Here is a 13,791-nt window from a genome sequence, read left to right as displayed (position 1 = left end):
GGAAATGCCATGAAAATGACCCACAGGAATATGCGCTGGATCATTTTCAAGAGGCGGAATTTGTCTCTAAGGAACCAACTTGGCGATTCCACCCTCAGATGTTACAAGAAGCTGAAAACACTTCCACTGAAACTTGAAGTTTATCAGTGACTGTGGGGTAACATCACTGTGGGTTTAAGCTGATCCTTCTAGGGGGATCCAGCGGCTGCCTGAGGCACGTTTCACACCGCCACATGAATTCTGGGACTTACAAACAAACAGGGAGGTTTGCAGAAACAAAGCAGACACTTTGAGATCAAGAGAAGCTCCAACATGTGGAAGGCTTTTATTCTGAAGGGATGAAAACACTTCTGATGTACTTTTAGTGCAAAAAAAAGCTTTTGAACAAAAACAATATATATAAAAATAAACTCTGAAAATTAAAAATACACAATCACAAAAGCTTTAGGGAGTGAACAGATTAAATATAGTGAATTAAATTATTGTTCATCATCAGCTGTAAATTAAAGTTATGACACATATTTATTCACATTGTCGCCTCATAAACCGGAATGTCTGAAAAACTACTTTAAATTAAAATAGTCAATAAAAACAAAAATAAATAAAAAACAGAAAACCTGATTGCAGACGAGCAGCGAGCCCCACGGGCAGCGTGCTGCATTCAGGTGACGTCGGTCATTATTTTAGCTTTAAAACCTGAAGTGAAGAAACTAGAACGACTGAGCAGATGTTAAGGTGAAGTCCTGAGCTGCTGCAGCCTCTGCTTCAGCTCTCTGCTCCTCTTCCTCAGTTCATCTTTCTTTGCCAACAGCTTCCTCTCCTGCTCTCTGACCTCCATGATGAACTCCGCCGCCTTCTTCAGGATCACCACCTTCGCCGCTTTTTCATTGTTGGCCACCGCTGGGACCTCGTCCCTCAGAACCATGAAGCTCATCTTCAGCTCGTTTCTCCGCTGCCTCTCCAGCACGTTGTGAGTCCTGCGCTTGTCGTTGTCCTCGCCCTCCGATTTCGGGCTCCAGCACCGGCGCCCGCCGCTCTGCCTCGGTGCCGCGCTGCTGCTCTCCGCCTTCACACGTTTCTCAGGGGGTTGCTGGGCAGCGTAGTTGTGTTGGTGGATGTTGACGTGAGAGCGTTTCAGGACCAGAGGGGAGGTGTGGGACCGCCGAGATGACTTTCTCCTGTCCACTGTCACCACATCGATCTCTTCCTCTTCCTCATCGTCATCTTCCTCTTCTGGGAAAAAACAAGGAAAAACATTCTGGTGTAAATAAAAGTGATCGCGGTCTGAGCCAAAACCACCGTCCTGCTGATGGACGAGTGAGGTACAGAAAACGAGTGAAAGCAGCAGAGCGAGACAGAAAACGTGCCCTCCTTGAACTCCTCGCTTCCATAGTTTTCAGACATTTACCGGCCAATGAAAACATTTCTCAGATGTCTGCTGACACTGACAGTACTGGTGGATATTTTAATCCACAGCTTAATTCAGACTAAGGTTACGTTTTAATGTTCTACTATCCACAGTAACTATAGCGTCAAAATAATGGTGACGCTTCACCACAGAAAGAGCCCTGTGGTGAAGCTTTCTGAACAGCTGGTCTGATCTGGGATGACAGGCACGGCTTCACTGAGAGCCCCCACATCATTTGACTGTCCTCTGCACTTCCTGTGATGTAAAAGTACTGACTGCAAGAAGAAAACTAGCTACTGATTTTAAGGAGTTCACTTCAGTCAGCTGATTGGACCCCAACGCACCTGAGCCGGGCTGTTTCAATAGATGCAGTATTTTGAGATACTCTGAAAACCACTGGGTTACTACATTTCCCAAAATGCAAGTGGATCCTACCTGATGCTTCTTTGTTTCTAACCACTGGTCTCAGAGGGTAAATGAGAAGCGAAGGAAAGGTCGGAGAAAATCAGAGTTCAGTGACTCTGATACTCAGGATTAAAGAGCTGGCTTTTCAAAATAAAACTCACCTGATTCGCTGTCACTGCTGCTGGGTGGTGGCGAGTCCAGTCTCAGCTCAGACCCCACCTCCATCGCCACACCATCATCCATCTGCTTCTCACCCAGGAACACCACAGAGGGGTCAATGCAGTCTGTCACCGAGGTGTGGAAGTCCTGCAGGTACCCAGCGCTCACCTGAGACCCGCCCACCTGCTCGTCAGCTGTTCTGTCTGTGATGGTCTTAGTGTTGCACGAGTCCCGGCGGGCCCGCAGCGAGGCCAGCCTCTCTGACACCACCTTCTCCAGCTCTGTGGCGGCGGCGAAGCTGCTGCTCCACATGCAATCCTGGATGATGAAGGATTGCAGAAATGCTGCAGAGGAGCTGTGGTCATCGTCCAAGAGGTCAGACACCGCCTCCAAGTGGTCGGCGGCAGACAGGGAGGGTCTCCGGCTGGGGGACAAGGGAGGTGTAGGCAGCAGCTCGAACTTCTTCCAGATGTCTTCGCTGGGAGCCGGCAGGAGCTGGCTGCGTGGAGGAGGGTAGAAGTCTTCCTCTTCACCATTCAGGAAGAAGTAGGGCTGGACCACGTCGTAGTCATAATCGTAGTTTGTGCTGTTCAACACCGGCGGCATGACGGCGGCCTGAGAAACACAACAGGAGGTCAGCCTGAGCCAAGCACATGACCACAACATCAAAAATCATCTGATATTACAACAGTGCAGGAGAATCAGTTAAGCATGCCAGACTCCATTCAAAAAACAGCTAGTTTAGCTTTCTTTGGATTAAAGCCCGAGTTTACATAATAGAAAGCAAAGATCCTTCATCAGTAAACAGCACTACACACATCTGCAGTGCAGACACACTCACTCAAATGTATTAAAACTCGGGATTTAACATGCGTAACAGTTTTAAAAGTAGTAATTTTATCAAAAAATAAGAACAGAATATGCGGTTAAAAGACACAAGTAAAGGTTGCAGAGCAGAGTTAAACACAGAGCTTCAGTATGAGTAAAGAAGTCTCCAGACAGGCGAGAACTTCTGCAGATATGCGAAACTCAGCTGTCAAAATGCGCGACGCTAGTTTAATAACATTGAATCATTTATTCAGAGTCACGCATCAAAGGAAAAACGGTCAAAATGCGAAGAACGAACATCAGGGATAAATTCGGCACACATTTTAAACTGACTAAGCGAAAAGTTAAACGACAGCAAAGAAAAGCATCCAGAAAGCTTCAGACATAAACTTACCGTTTTTCTCCAACAGTTAAGGTGAAAACGTGAAAAAGGTCCAAATGCTCAAGCGAGTAACGAGTAAACTTATAGCGGGCTTTGTCCAGCAGAGCCTGTCAGTCTTAAATAATCCTCAGTTTCTCGATAACAGACGTTATAACGGTCCCTCAGTGTCGCCCAGCTGCTCTGCCGTCTCAGCGTGAAACTCAGCCATCAGCTGCTTCACACACATTAAATACTCCGGCTTTTTTATCTTCATCCGCCGGCACTACAATCTTCCCGCCAAATGCGAACTACGTAGTAAACAAACGGGACCTATCGATGTGCTGCTGACCCTTTAGAAAATAACCTTTAGTGCATTTCTGCCATAAAAGCTTGATTGTAGTATTAGTTTTACTTTAAATTCAGCAAGAAGATGTGCAAAATATGGGAACTATTTTACTCAGCGGACGTGTACTTTTTGTGAATGGTAAGAGGGTGGTCGTGACTGTAAATGATGTAAAGGAACAAAGTTCCGGGAAACCCGCTCTTATCCCGTGATGAAGTCATGAAAACAAACAAGCAAAACAATGTTTATCGAAAGAAAACCTGGATTGAATAAACAAACAAACAACAGAACGAAGAAAAGGATCACGAGCTCCGAATGCAAAAGCAGTAATCTGCTAATAGAAAATGTATTAAATGAATCAAGTTTGATAAAATAAAAACAATTACAATATCATTAAAGAATAAAATAAAAATTTAAAGGAAAACTAACCTAAGAGAAGGAATTTTAAACAAGAACAAAACATATTTAAACAATTATTTTGAAAAATTATAAACAAAGCCACTAAAATGAGAAACAAGAATTTAGCACAGCAAATATACTGTTATTATATTTATTTATTTTACTTTGATGTGATTTTTTATTTTCTCTGTTTTGATGTCATCTGAATTAATTCTGGGAAAGACAACATCAAAATAACATCTATGAAATTGAAATATAAAGAACAGATTATGGGCTCCATGGTCAAGACCTATGAAGAAACTATTTATTTATTTATTTTTAAATTCACAAATTGAAAGAATGTGCTTCAACCATCTCCAGGTCTCATTTCCCGGGTGTACATCCTTTATTTCTCTCCTCATATCTTAGACCCTCCCATCAAAAATGAGGGGAAAGAAGCAGAAACACAGAGAAACTGAGGCAACAGGCGTGCCAGATGTTTAGCTGTTAAAGATGTCACGAGGAACAGCTGCATCGGCTGTTTATTGCTTCATTACAGCCTGTTGCTGTATTTGATGTCCTCAGAGGTACATTTAAACCAGCTTTTTGAAGCAGACTTCAGTGGACGTGTCAGGGAAGGGGACACAGGTGATGAGCAGGTGAAAAGGTTGTTGGTGAACCTGTACTTCAAGAGGAGGGAGGAACACTGGATGATGGCCAAGAGTGTTAGATTTAACGAGAATGCAGCTAGAGGGCATCAGATGGAAGTCTGTGGGAGGAAGTGAGTGAATGCAGAGCCAAGAATGCCGCACAGAGTTTGGGAGGAGCTGAGACAGGCTCTGGGTGGTAGGAAGGACTTAGCAGATGACTGGAAGTGCTGAGGAAACTGCCAAGAAAGTGTTTGGTGTATCGGGAAATACAAGGAGACTTGGTGGTGGAATGAGGCAGTGCAGGAAGGTATTTGGGTCAGCAAAAAAAGTGGGATATTCAGGAAATTGAAGAAAGTGGAAGTACTGGGAGCTTAAGCGTACGGCAAAGAGGTGACAAAGCAAAAAGCCCAGTACGCTGTATTTCAGGCTGATACCAAAGGAGGAGAAAATGACTTGTAATGATCGACTAAGCAGGAAAGGACAGAAGTGATTAAGGATGGAGATGATAATGTGCTAACAAGTGAAAGGAGTGTGAAGATGGAAGGAGTACTCTGGGGATGTGATGAATGTAGAAATGAGAGGATGACAGTTAGAAAATCAGGAAGCGCAGAGGATGGAGGGAGAGGTGGGGAGAAGCCACTGGCCCAGAAGACCTACCTGTGGAGGTGTTTTGGAGGGTGGTGAGCTTTTTAACAGCATCTTAGAGAAGACCCAGAATAAAAACAGCAAACCTGTTTATTAAGGCTGTTTACTAACTCCATGACACACAAAGACCACAGAAGAGGCTCACAGACACGCCAAGAAACAAAGTGAAGGCAGCACCATAAATAAACACGGGTCTAATTAAGGGAAGTGGACACAGCTGAGGAAAACACACAGGTGCAGATACTCTGGCATACTCCGAGGACTTCAAAGTGCTACAGAAACACTCACTGTGCACCGGATATCACTATAAAATACACAACCCACCGCATGCAACACTATTTCATGATTTGAGCCAACCTTTGTTTAACAGCAGCTCCTCCTGCCTTTCACTCTGCTGCCCCCTGCTGGTCAAAACCCCACACTGCCTCAAACTGCAGGATTCTTGTTTATCTTTGCATTTTCCACGTCTAGTTTTTTGTTAGATTTAATTTATTATTCTTTATAATTCTGCCTGCTTTTTATAATACAGTCAATATAACATGAATAACATTTACCTTTAATAAAATATCATCTATATAAATGTTGCTGCTAAAGATAAAACCTTAAGGTTGCTGCCCTCTTGTGGCTGTAACAACACACTGCATTACCAACCATAACCATAAATTCTTATTGTTGTCTGTGGATGGAGGGATGGAGGTAAGTGGATAGAGTATGTGCCATTTTAATAGAAGTTATATTAATTTTCCTAAATTTAATTTCATAAAGTTCAAAAACGTAACATAACAAAGCAGAAGATTTAGCTGAAATATTCAAAATACACATTTATTTAAACCAAACAAGTGTTTAAGATTTGTGTTCCCAGTGTTTGTAATCAGATGTAATCTGGGCTTTCTGACGTACATAACTGACTTCCAGCAAGGCTGCATGAATATGGCATTAGACAAAACACAACATGAACCCAGGAAAGACTCCAGCTGGAGGAACAGGTCAGTTTAATGTCAGAGTTTTCCACATATAACCGAGGACAGCTTCAAAAACATCCGACTAACTGGAATTTCTAATTTAAAGACCTGAATAGAAGAGCCGATGATAGGCGAGCCTTACATTTTAAAAGATGAGCATGTTTTCATAAATAACAACCTTAATCAAGGATTAAGATACTTTTTCATACAGTGATACAGTGTCAGGCTGTATCACACTCAAAGGTATACGTCACACCGCTGCACCAGTTTGACTCACAGAATCCATGGCAACAAAGTATTTCCTGTTTACTATAAATCTGACAACTTCTCACGCAAATAAAAACGTCTGCCTCGGTTTGAAAGAGAGAAGCAAAGAGATGGAGCGCCATCCTGTGGTGAATCACTGGAAGTACAAAAAGAGAATTGTGGAAGACAGGAGGAAGCTGCGTGTGGAAGTAACAAAAAGCTGCAGTGGTGTTAGCAACATGTTTAAATTAACAAAACAATTTAACAGGTTTGGAAAAAAGCTGATAATTTAGAAAGAAAATAAAAAAGTCAAAATAAAGAAATTATAACGTGAGACTGAGAAAGATTTTAAACACACTGAGTGAAGAATCTCAAAAACTGTCTTAATGATTCACTGACTTACTCAGGAGGTTAAAATCTTTCATTCAGCGACCTGGATGCAAATGGAAAACTGAACCCATAACATTAATGTATTAAAACATTAAAGTTACTTTTAACAAACAGTCCAACTTGAACTGTTTTTAATTATTGTGGTAACTGATAACTGAACTTGCAGAGGCAGTAAGAGTGTGTTGGAGTGCACAGCTGGACAGGCCGCGTTTTTGTAACGGCATAAACGATGAAAGGCGGTGGATTGGCCAGTTGTTCATGATCGACTCTGAGCTGGACCAATTACAGCCGAGGAGGTCGGATGCACCCTCCCCCTCGTTTGGGCAACGGCTCTGAAAGCAATCTCATCAGAGACAAACAGAAGAAAACGGAGAAGAAAAAACAGAAAGAAGGTGCAGAAAAAAATGAGGGCCAAAAGGAAACAAGCCCTTCAGGCAGACGCTGCCAAATATGTAAAGATAACTCAACTGTTTGGTGGTGTCTGTGGTGGAGCTTCCACAGATTCAGTAACATTAGCAAGTGGTGGAGGCCAGCAGGTGGATGAGGGAAAGGGGACGCAGGAGGAGGAGAGACCCGGGGCGGTTCCAGGGGCGGAGGAACTTCAGGTCAGAAGTTATGACCTGCAGTCTATCTGGGTCAGTTATAAACCAAGTTTATTTTCATTGTGCTGACTTTTTATTGACGTTTATTCTTCTGCTTTGTGCGTCGGGGATTTGCAGGGCGGACTGACATGAAAAGAGCACTACACACCAGACCTGCGCTGAAGCTTCTTTCTTAAGGTGCTCAAAAGGCAACATCAGCAGCTTGTTTGCTGGCAGTCAGTTGTCAGCTCACAGAGCACGAGTGAATCGAGACTCGTGCTCTGTGACTTTGTGGTCAAAGTACTTGGGGAGAGGGGACTCAGCTATGGGCATGTGGAGAACGAGGCTGCACACGTGGGGTGAGAACACCATCGATCATGGTAACGTTCTGATTGTGTTATTAGGCAAGTATGATAAGTGCCTTGGAGAACGTTTGAATGACTGCAATGAGAAAAGCAAGAAGTTGCATGAGTCCAGTGGATGAAGAGGTAGAAGGTGTCTCATCACCCTACTTTCCACAATGACTGTCAACTCAGTGACTGATGCACTCGGCCATCTCATTCAAGACAGCATCAACAGTGACGTCCAGAAAGCTGGCAGGTTCTCTGTTCAGCCAGACACAACCCAAAACATCACAGGTTATGATCCGTGTTCAGTAATCATCAGGTATGTTACTGAGGCTGTGCAGGAGAGGCTTGTCTCCATAGCGAGGCGCAAAGCATCCACAGGGCAGCACTTTGTAAATTTGCTTTTGGAGTTTTAGAGCATCTGAATCTGGACAAGGCCACGTGCACTGGGAATGCAACAGATGGTGCTTCAGATATGAAGGGCCAGAGACTGTCCAACCTCCAGCTCATGTGCATGTGTGGTGCTATGCAGACAAACTTAATCTTGTGCTTGCTGACACAACACAAAGTGTCATTGAAAGTGGATCACTCTTTAATTTACTTAATGACATAGCCGTGTTCATGAAGGAGTCTTATCACAGGGTTAATCTGTGGGAGAAACAAACCCAAGAAGCGACGAGACACAGACGCCTCGGTCCATTATGATGGACATCCAGTATGATGCCCTGCAAAATATCTTTGGACACTTTGGAAAACCAGATGATGCCTCTTCACTGATGCAGTGCTCACGCTGAAAAGATTGAAAAAGAAAACCTAGCTGTTTGTGCCAGAGCACGGGGTTTTAAAGAAGCACGAAACTGTGTTAACACACAGACATTTCTTAGTGTTTGAGCGAAGGACATTCTCTGCCCATCACATGGTGACTGCCTGTGACAAAGTGGTTTGGCATGAACTCATTTACCACTTACAGTCAGCCATAATACTTTCATTTAGACATTGCTGGTGTAACTTTGCTTAACACACTCTCCCGGGTTTGTTTGTGGTAGCAGTAGTTACATCTGTTACATCCATGCATGTTCTTTAAAGCAAACACTACTGACCATCAGGTCATTTGAATTTTCTTCTGTTTACAGGCAAATGTCTGGTAAATTATGTTTCTTTATGTTGCTTTGGTCATGTTTGTCCATTTATTCAGGTCATATATTTAAGACAGGTATATGGGAAGCCCCAGTACTTCCTGTTTATATAGGGTCATGAGGTCATTGAGTGTTTTCCTTCTCAAACCATTTAGCTGAGTAAGTGAGTTTGTCAGTTTCATGCATAATCTTGTTCCTGTTCTTTGTTTGGAATTGTATTGTTTGGTCTGACAGGTGTGGGTAAAGTCTTGTGTAAAGCAGGTGGGATTTTTTTTGCCTACCAGGTTGATTTTTTTGTAGAAGTATACTTAAAAGAACCTTTATAGTCTGCTGATGCTGTTTACTTATCACCTTTCTTGCTGCTTACGTTATGCTACCCCACACTGCCACAAAAGCATCGCCCGGGACTTCCCAACTGTGAAGTCAGCTGCAGACACATTTGTGAAACAGACAAATCGGAAACTCGAGGAGAGTGAGGACAACGCAGACATGGAAGTGGAGGCTGAACTACCTGAAAAGAGGGCCAAGAAGAGAAAAGGCCGGAGAGAGGACTGAAGCAAATCAATGCTGAGAAATGAGGTGAAAGTGCACGACACCATCCTGGACACAGTTATAGAAACAATGCACAAACGATTTGTCACAGCTGCCCCTCTTCTTGCAGATTTGGCATGGTTGGACCCCAGGAAGTTTAGCCAGGGCAGAACAGTTCCTAGTAATGCTCTTCAAAACCTCAGCGCATGTCTCCTCAAATTTGACAGCAGGGCTTCAGTAAATAACTTTCAGTGAGAACTGAAAAGTTTTGCTGGACAGTGGGAAAGGCTTAAGACATCACATGTACAGGACCGGAGCAGGAAAGATCTGAAGAACGGGACGAAGAAGGTGAAATTGTGACCAAAAGATGTGATTTTTGCAAAAACTGCCCGCTGTGATGCTATCAAATACTCAACATGCTGTCTGATGCCTGTCGTCTCCGTGGGCTGGCACACAAGTACCTGTTGACCCTCTCCCTCACTCAGGCTGCCTGTGAAAGAACTTTCTCTGCACTCAAGTTCATTAAAAGCAGATTCAGGAGGGGTCTGTCTGCAAACAGGCTGGAGATCTTTATGCTGATGGCAAAAGGACATTGGACATGGTCGTTGGACTCCGACATGGTCGTTGGACTCCGACATGGTCGTTGACAGGGTAGCTGAGAAGAGTGACCTGCTGAGAAAGCTGCTTTTGTAACCTGGTTAGGTGAAATAAAAAAGATCAAAACATTCCTAATTATGTATCAGTTAAGATTAAATTCAACTTTATTACCTAAAGTACAGTCAAATGAATAGGTTTGTATCTACCTTTACTTCAAACAAGTCAAGTATTCAGAAAATGCTCACAATGTTTCCATCTGAACCTGTTTTTAATGCATAAGACAGCAGATAGAATAAATATGGGATCGGAGTATTAGGCATTTATAAAGATGTTTTCTTACAGCCTTAATCTGTCATTGTTTCGTTTCAGATGCTGTCAGTGATTTTTGGAAGCCTGAAGTCTGTTCATTTTAACTAAGTACTACATACAATATGACTCAACCATTTTTCTACAGTAAACATAAGCGTCCTGTCATCGTCACGTGCCATTCTTTGTCACCCTTTGCTGTCGTTTCACTTCTTAAAAGTTTCCATGTGATAACATACGTTCAGTGTTGCTGCTGTGGAAGTGCTGAAGGTGACTTTTTATTGATGCAGTGAGTTAATAGTTTCTGATACAATTCAATCACAATCTGTCCTTAATAGATTTTAATATTCATCTAATCTTTGTTCCTTTGTCCTGTTTTCAGGGTCTAATCAAACATTGTTTGTTTAAGAGGTTCTTTAGACCAAACAACTTTTTAAGTTCCTCAACATAAGTTTGGTTGACCAACCGTCCCCTTTTATTTTATTTTATTTTTTCACGTGTTGACTTGTAAAAGCCTGTATGACAATTTTTTTTGCCATTCATTAACCCCACAGAGACGGCATCATTTAAATATGTTAACGTTTTCTTTAAGCAAGCAGTATTAAAGTTTTTCGTGACTGGGCCCAGTGTCCTCATTTTTGGAAATGAAAATGAGGTCACCCTAACGTAAATACTGCTGTATGTGATTCAGCTATTTTTGTGGAATAAAGATAACAGTACTGTGATCACCCGAGCAAGTCCATAAAGTGCCATTCTTTGTCACCCTTCTCTGTCCTTTCACTTTCTTTTACCTGTACTGTGTGTACACTGCCATCAAAAAGTCAATTAAATGTTATTTTTTTCCTCACCTTTCTTTCTGTCTCCTTTCACTTTTTAAAGGTTGGTATTAAAAAAAATTGTGCTGCTATGTTGTTTATTGATGTGGTAATAAAGACTTTATGAAAATATAACTAAATCTGTCATTTATTGATTTTAATATTCAATAATGACCATGTCTCACCTCTACACGTCTCCGTCTTAATTTCCAACATGTGTTGTAGATAGTTCGGTAAGTTAACTTGACCAAGCGGTCTTTTCTTTTCTGCTAAGTACTGTTTAGAACACCAGAATAGGCAGGATGCTGTAGGTTTAAGTTCGTTAGACTGATACATATATACCAACAATTCAGCGTACATCACTGTCACAACAGCATTTGTTTTCATTCAAAAGCTTTATGGCTTTTCTGACAATACCTGGTGGGCCGGTCTCTAGTCCAAATGCCCGGGCCGATTTTTTTTGTCCCAGTCCAGCCACGTTGGAGTGTTATGGAAATATATAAAACTATATATATGGGACTTGCTTCAAACCAGAGAGGCACAGGTACCAATGCAGCAAATGTGTTTTCAAAAATGTCTTCAAAGAAAGAAGAACTGATGACAATTAAAAAAAAAAAAAAAAACACTGGAGGAAAAGTGACGTGTTTGGAAATTCCCTGCTGTCGCTGAACGCATCAGTAATGTACCTCAGGTGTGTTAGTTGCGTGTCCGGCGAGAACAGAAAGGTGAGTCATTAACCAGCAGAGCTAAATTAGCTTTCTAAGCTCAGAGTTAGCATCAGAGGGCTAGCACGTGTTTTTGGCTAGCTTGGCTCGTTAACATGGTGGCTAACCATGACTAGCTTAAGTAGCTGCTAACATCCACCAACGTGACTGTCAAAGAGACTTTGATGTTTGCACTGTACCGATGTAGTGGAAATTCTAAAAAGAGGTATTTTGGAGAATGTTGGAGACTTCCTGTTATAAACCCTCAGTAAGGCTGGGCGAGCTTGCTAGCTGCCTGTAATTTAAAGCTTTAATGTGCCATTGGTCTACATTTTGGGCCCATTTTAATGAATTACTTCTATTTTGAGTAGCTAAGCTTACCGGTACTAATTAAGTGATTTAAGTGAAATATTTTAATTTATTACGAAATTAATTAGTTCCCGAGGGTCTTTTGTAAGACAAAAATTTTCGTAAATCGAAGCACCCATCGCGCCTTTTGAGTGAGGCGATGCTGGCTGGAGACGAAGTTCTTGGTGGAGGAGGAGGTGGCGGAGGCTCAAGGAAGCATACGCACGCATGCATACATATGTACGTGTACATAACATTCTAAACATTAAAACTAAAACTTACATATTTTTTAAACTTGTATAATATTTTTTATTTTCTATTTTATATATTTTTTAAATTTTCTATTTTTGGTGCATTTTTATGTTTTTTAACTAATCACTACTGCTACTTTCATCGCTTTTCGCCTTCTAAGGCACACTTTCACCTGAAGGTTGGCTTGTTGCTGGCCTCTATTTAACGACGTCTGTCTCTGTCTACTTTTCAAAATGGATCTGAAGTGGGAGAGGCAGACGTCGCTCAAATGCTCTACAGCACGAGCGGTGAAGTTCTTTTTAGGGTGATTTTTTTTCGACAAAATCGGCCACCCTCTGAAAATCACGGAGAATGTCCTTGATATCGGCCGATGGTATCACGGCCTCCTCCTCCTCCTCGCTGAATTGTTGCTGTACTGATGAGTGCTGCATCGCCTCCAACTCTTGCAGCTCTGCCGTCGGAAGCCATTGTGGGCATTCTGGGCTCAGCCAGTCAGAGCCAGCGGATTTCGTTATGTGGGCATTTTGCCGTACCACGGGCAGAAATATTGCCGTTAAGCGCCTTCGTAACTTGAATTTTTCGTTAAAAGGGGTATTGGTAAGTCGGGGTTCCACTGTACCTCAAACGGATTTCAGGAAATAAACTTGAATAAACATAAATAAAAACTGGCTTCCTGTGTGTTTCAGGAGTGATTTTAAAGATTTTATTGTATGTTTTTAAATCACTTAATGAATTGCTGCTATTGCACATGCACATTTTTAAAGTTTGCCTTAAAACTCACTTTTAGTGTTTGGCTTTCAACCCACAGTGAGAGCTTTAGGCATTTAGCTGTTATCACCATTGAATGAATGCTGTTCTGAGGGTTATTTTCACCCGTGGACCATGTGTGGCACCAAAATGCCAAATTCGAAGCACGAGCGAGTGTTGCTCGGCCACCGCCCAAAACAAGTACATTTCTGTTGTTTTGGTGCATTTATTTTTTTCAGGTAGAGCTACGAATGGTAAGTGCATTTTTAAGAATTATTATTTTGCATTCATTTACATGACTGCTGAGCCATAAGTATACCTTTCTTTGTCTGTTTGTCTGATCGACCACCGCTGTGTCATGACCGTCCCTGTCTGTTTTGGTGCAGACGCATTTAATGTGCACGTTTTTATTGTGTACATTTTGTACAATTGTATTTCCACTTTCTTCTTGGCAGCTGCACTGATCAGTGTGTTCATCACGGCTTCTGTGCCACAAACAGCTACAGGAACACTGTGCAAACTTTTGTTCTTGTATGAAATCTACAATTGACGTATTAAAAGAAAAAGAAAAAAGAAATGGTTATATGCTGCACAGCATCCATTTATTTATTTTTTAAGATAGTGTTTCTGACACTGACGCATATATTTGCAT

At 42.1% G+C, this 13,791-nt stretch overlaps 1 protein-coding gene across 4 annotated transcripts; it reads right to left on the bottom strand.

The window, feature by feature from the left end:
* Positions 1-295: 295 nt before the first annotated feature.
* Positions 296-6,938, bottom strand: LOC120744826 (transcriptional regulator Myc-B-like). Of its 4 annotated transcripts, XM_040049414.1 has the most exons (4): positions 6,789-6,938; positions 5,190-5,231; positions 1,975-2,587; positions 296-1,233 (listed from the first exon to the last, which is right to left on the bottom strand). In XM_040049414.1, exons 2-4 carry the CDS (start codon positions 5,229-5,231, stop codon positions 731-733), a joined length of 1,158 nt encoding a protein of 385 aa, XP_039905348.1. In that variant the 5' UTR covers positions 6,789-6,938; the 3' UTR covers positions 296-730. The 4 variants fall into 4 exon arrangements, with proteins under 4 accessions (XP_039905348.1, XP_039905350.1, XP_039905347.1 ...); XM_040049416.1 differs by lacking the exon at positions 5,190-5,231 and having other exon boundaries at positions 6,789-6,937; XM_040049413.1 differs by lacking the exon at positions 6,789-6,938 and having other exon boundaries at positions 5,190-5,328.
* Positions 6,939-13,791: the final 6,853 nt, after the last annotated feature.

This window comes from Simochromis diagramma, unplaced genomic scaffold (genome assembly GCF_900408965.1).
Source record: "Simochromis diagramma unplaced genomic scaffold, fSimDia1.1 OVJJ01000355.1, whole genome shotgun sequence".
In the NCBI taxonomy this organism is placed as follows: Eukaryota; Metazoa; Chordata; class Actinopteri; order Cichliformes; family Cichlidae; genus Simochromis; species Simochromis diagramma.
This window is presented reverse-complemented; position numbering and strand designations above follow the sequence as displayed.

Bases quoted from the DNA above. Each gene is read 5' to 3' on its own strand.
- LOC120744826 (XM_040049414.1), bottom strand. From the start codon at position 5,231: ATGCTGTTAAAAAGCTCACCACCCTCCAAAACACCTCCACAG. The intron at 2,588-5,189 runs GTAGGTCTTCTG...TGTGTTTCTCAG, and splicing joins CCTCCAAAACACCTCCACAG to GCCGCCGTCATGCCGCCGGT. The intron at 1,234-1,974 runs GTGAGTTTTATT...GTTTTTTCCCAG, and splicing joins CAGCAGTGACAGCGAATCAG to AAGAGGAAGATGACGATGAG.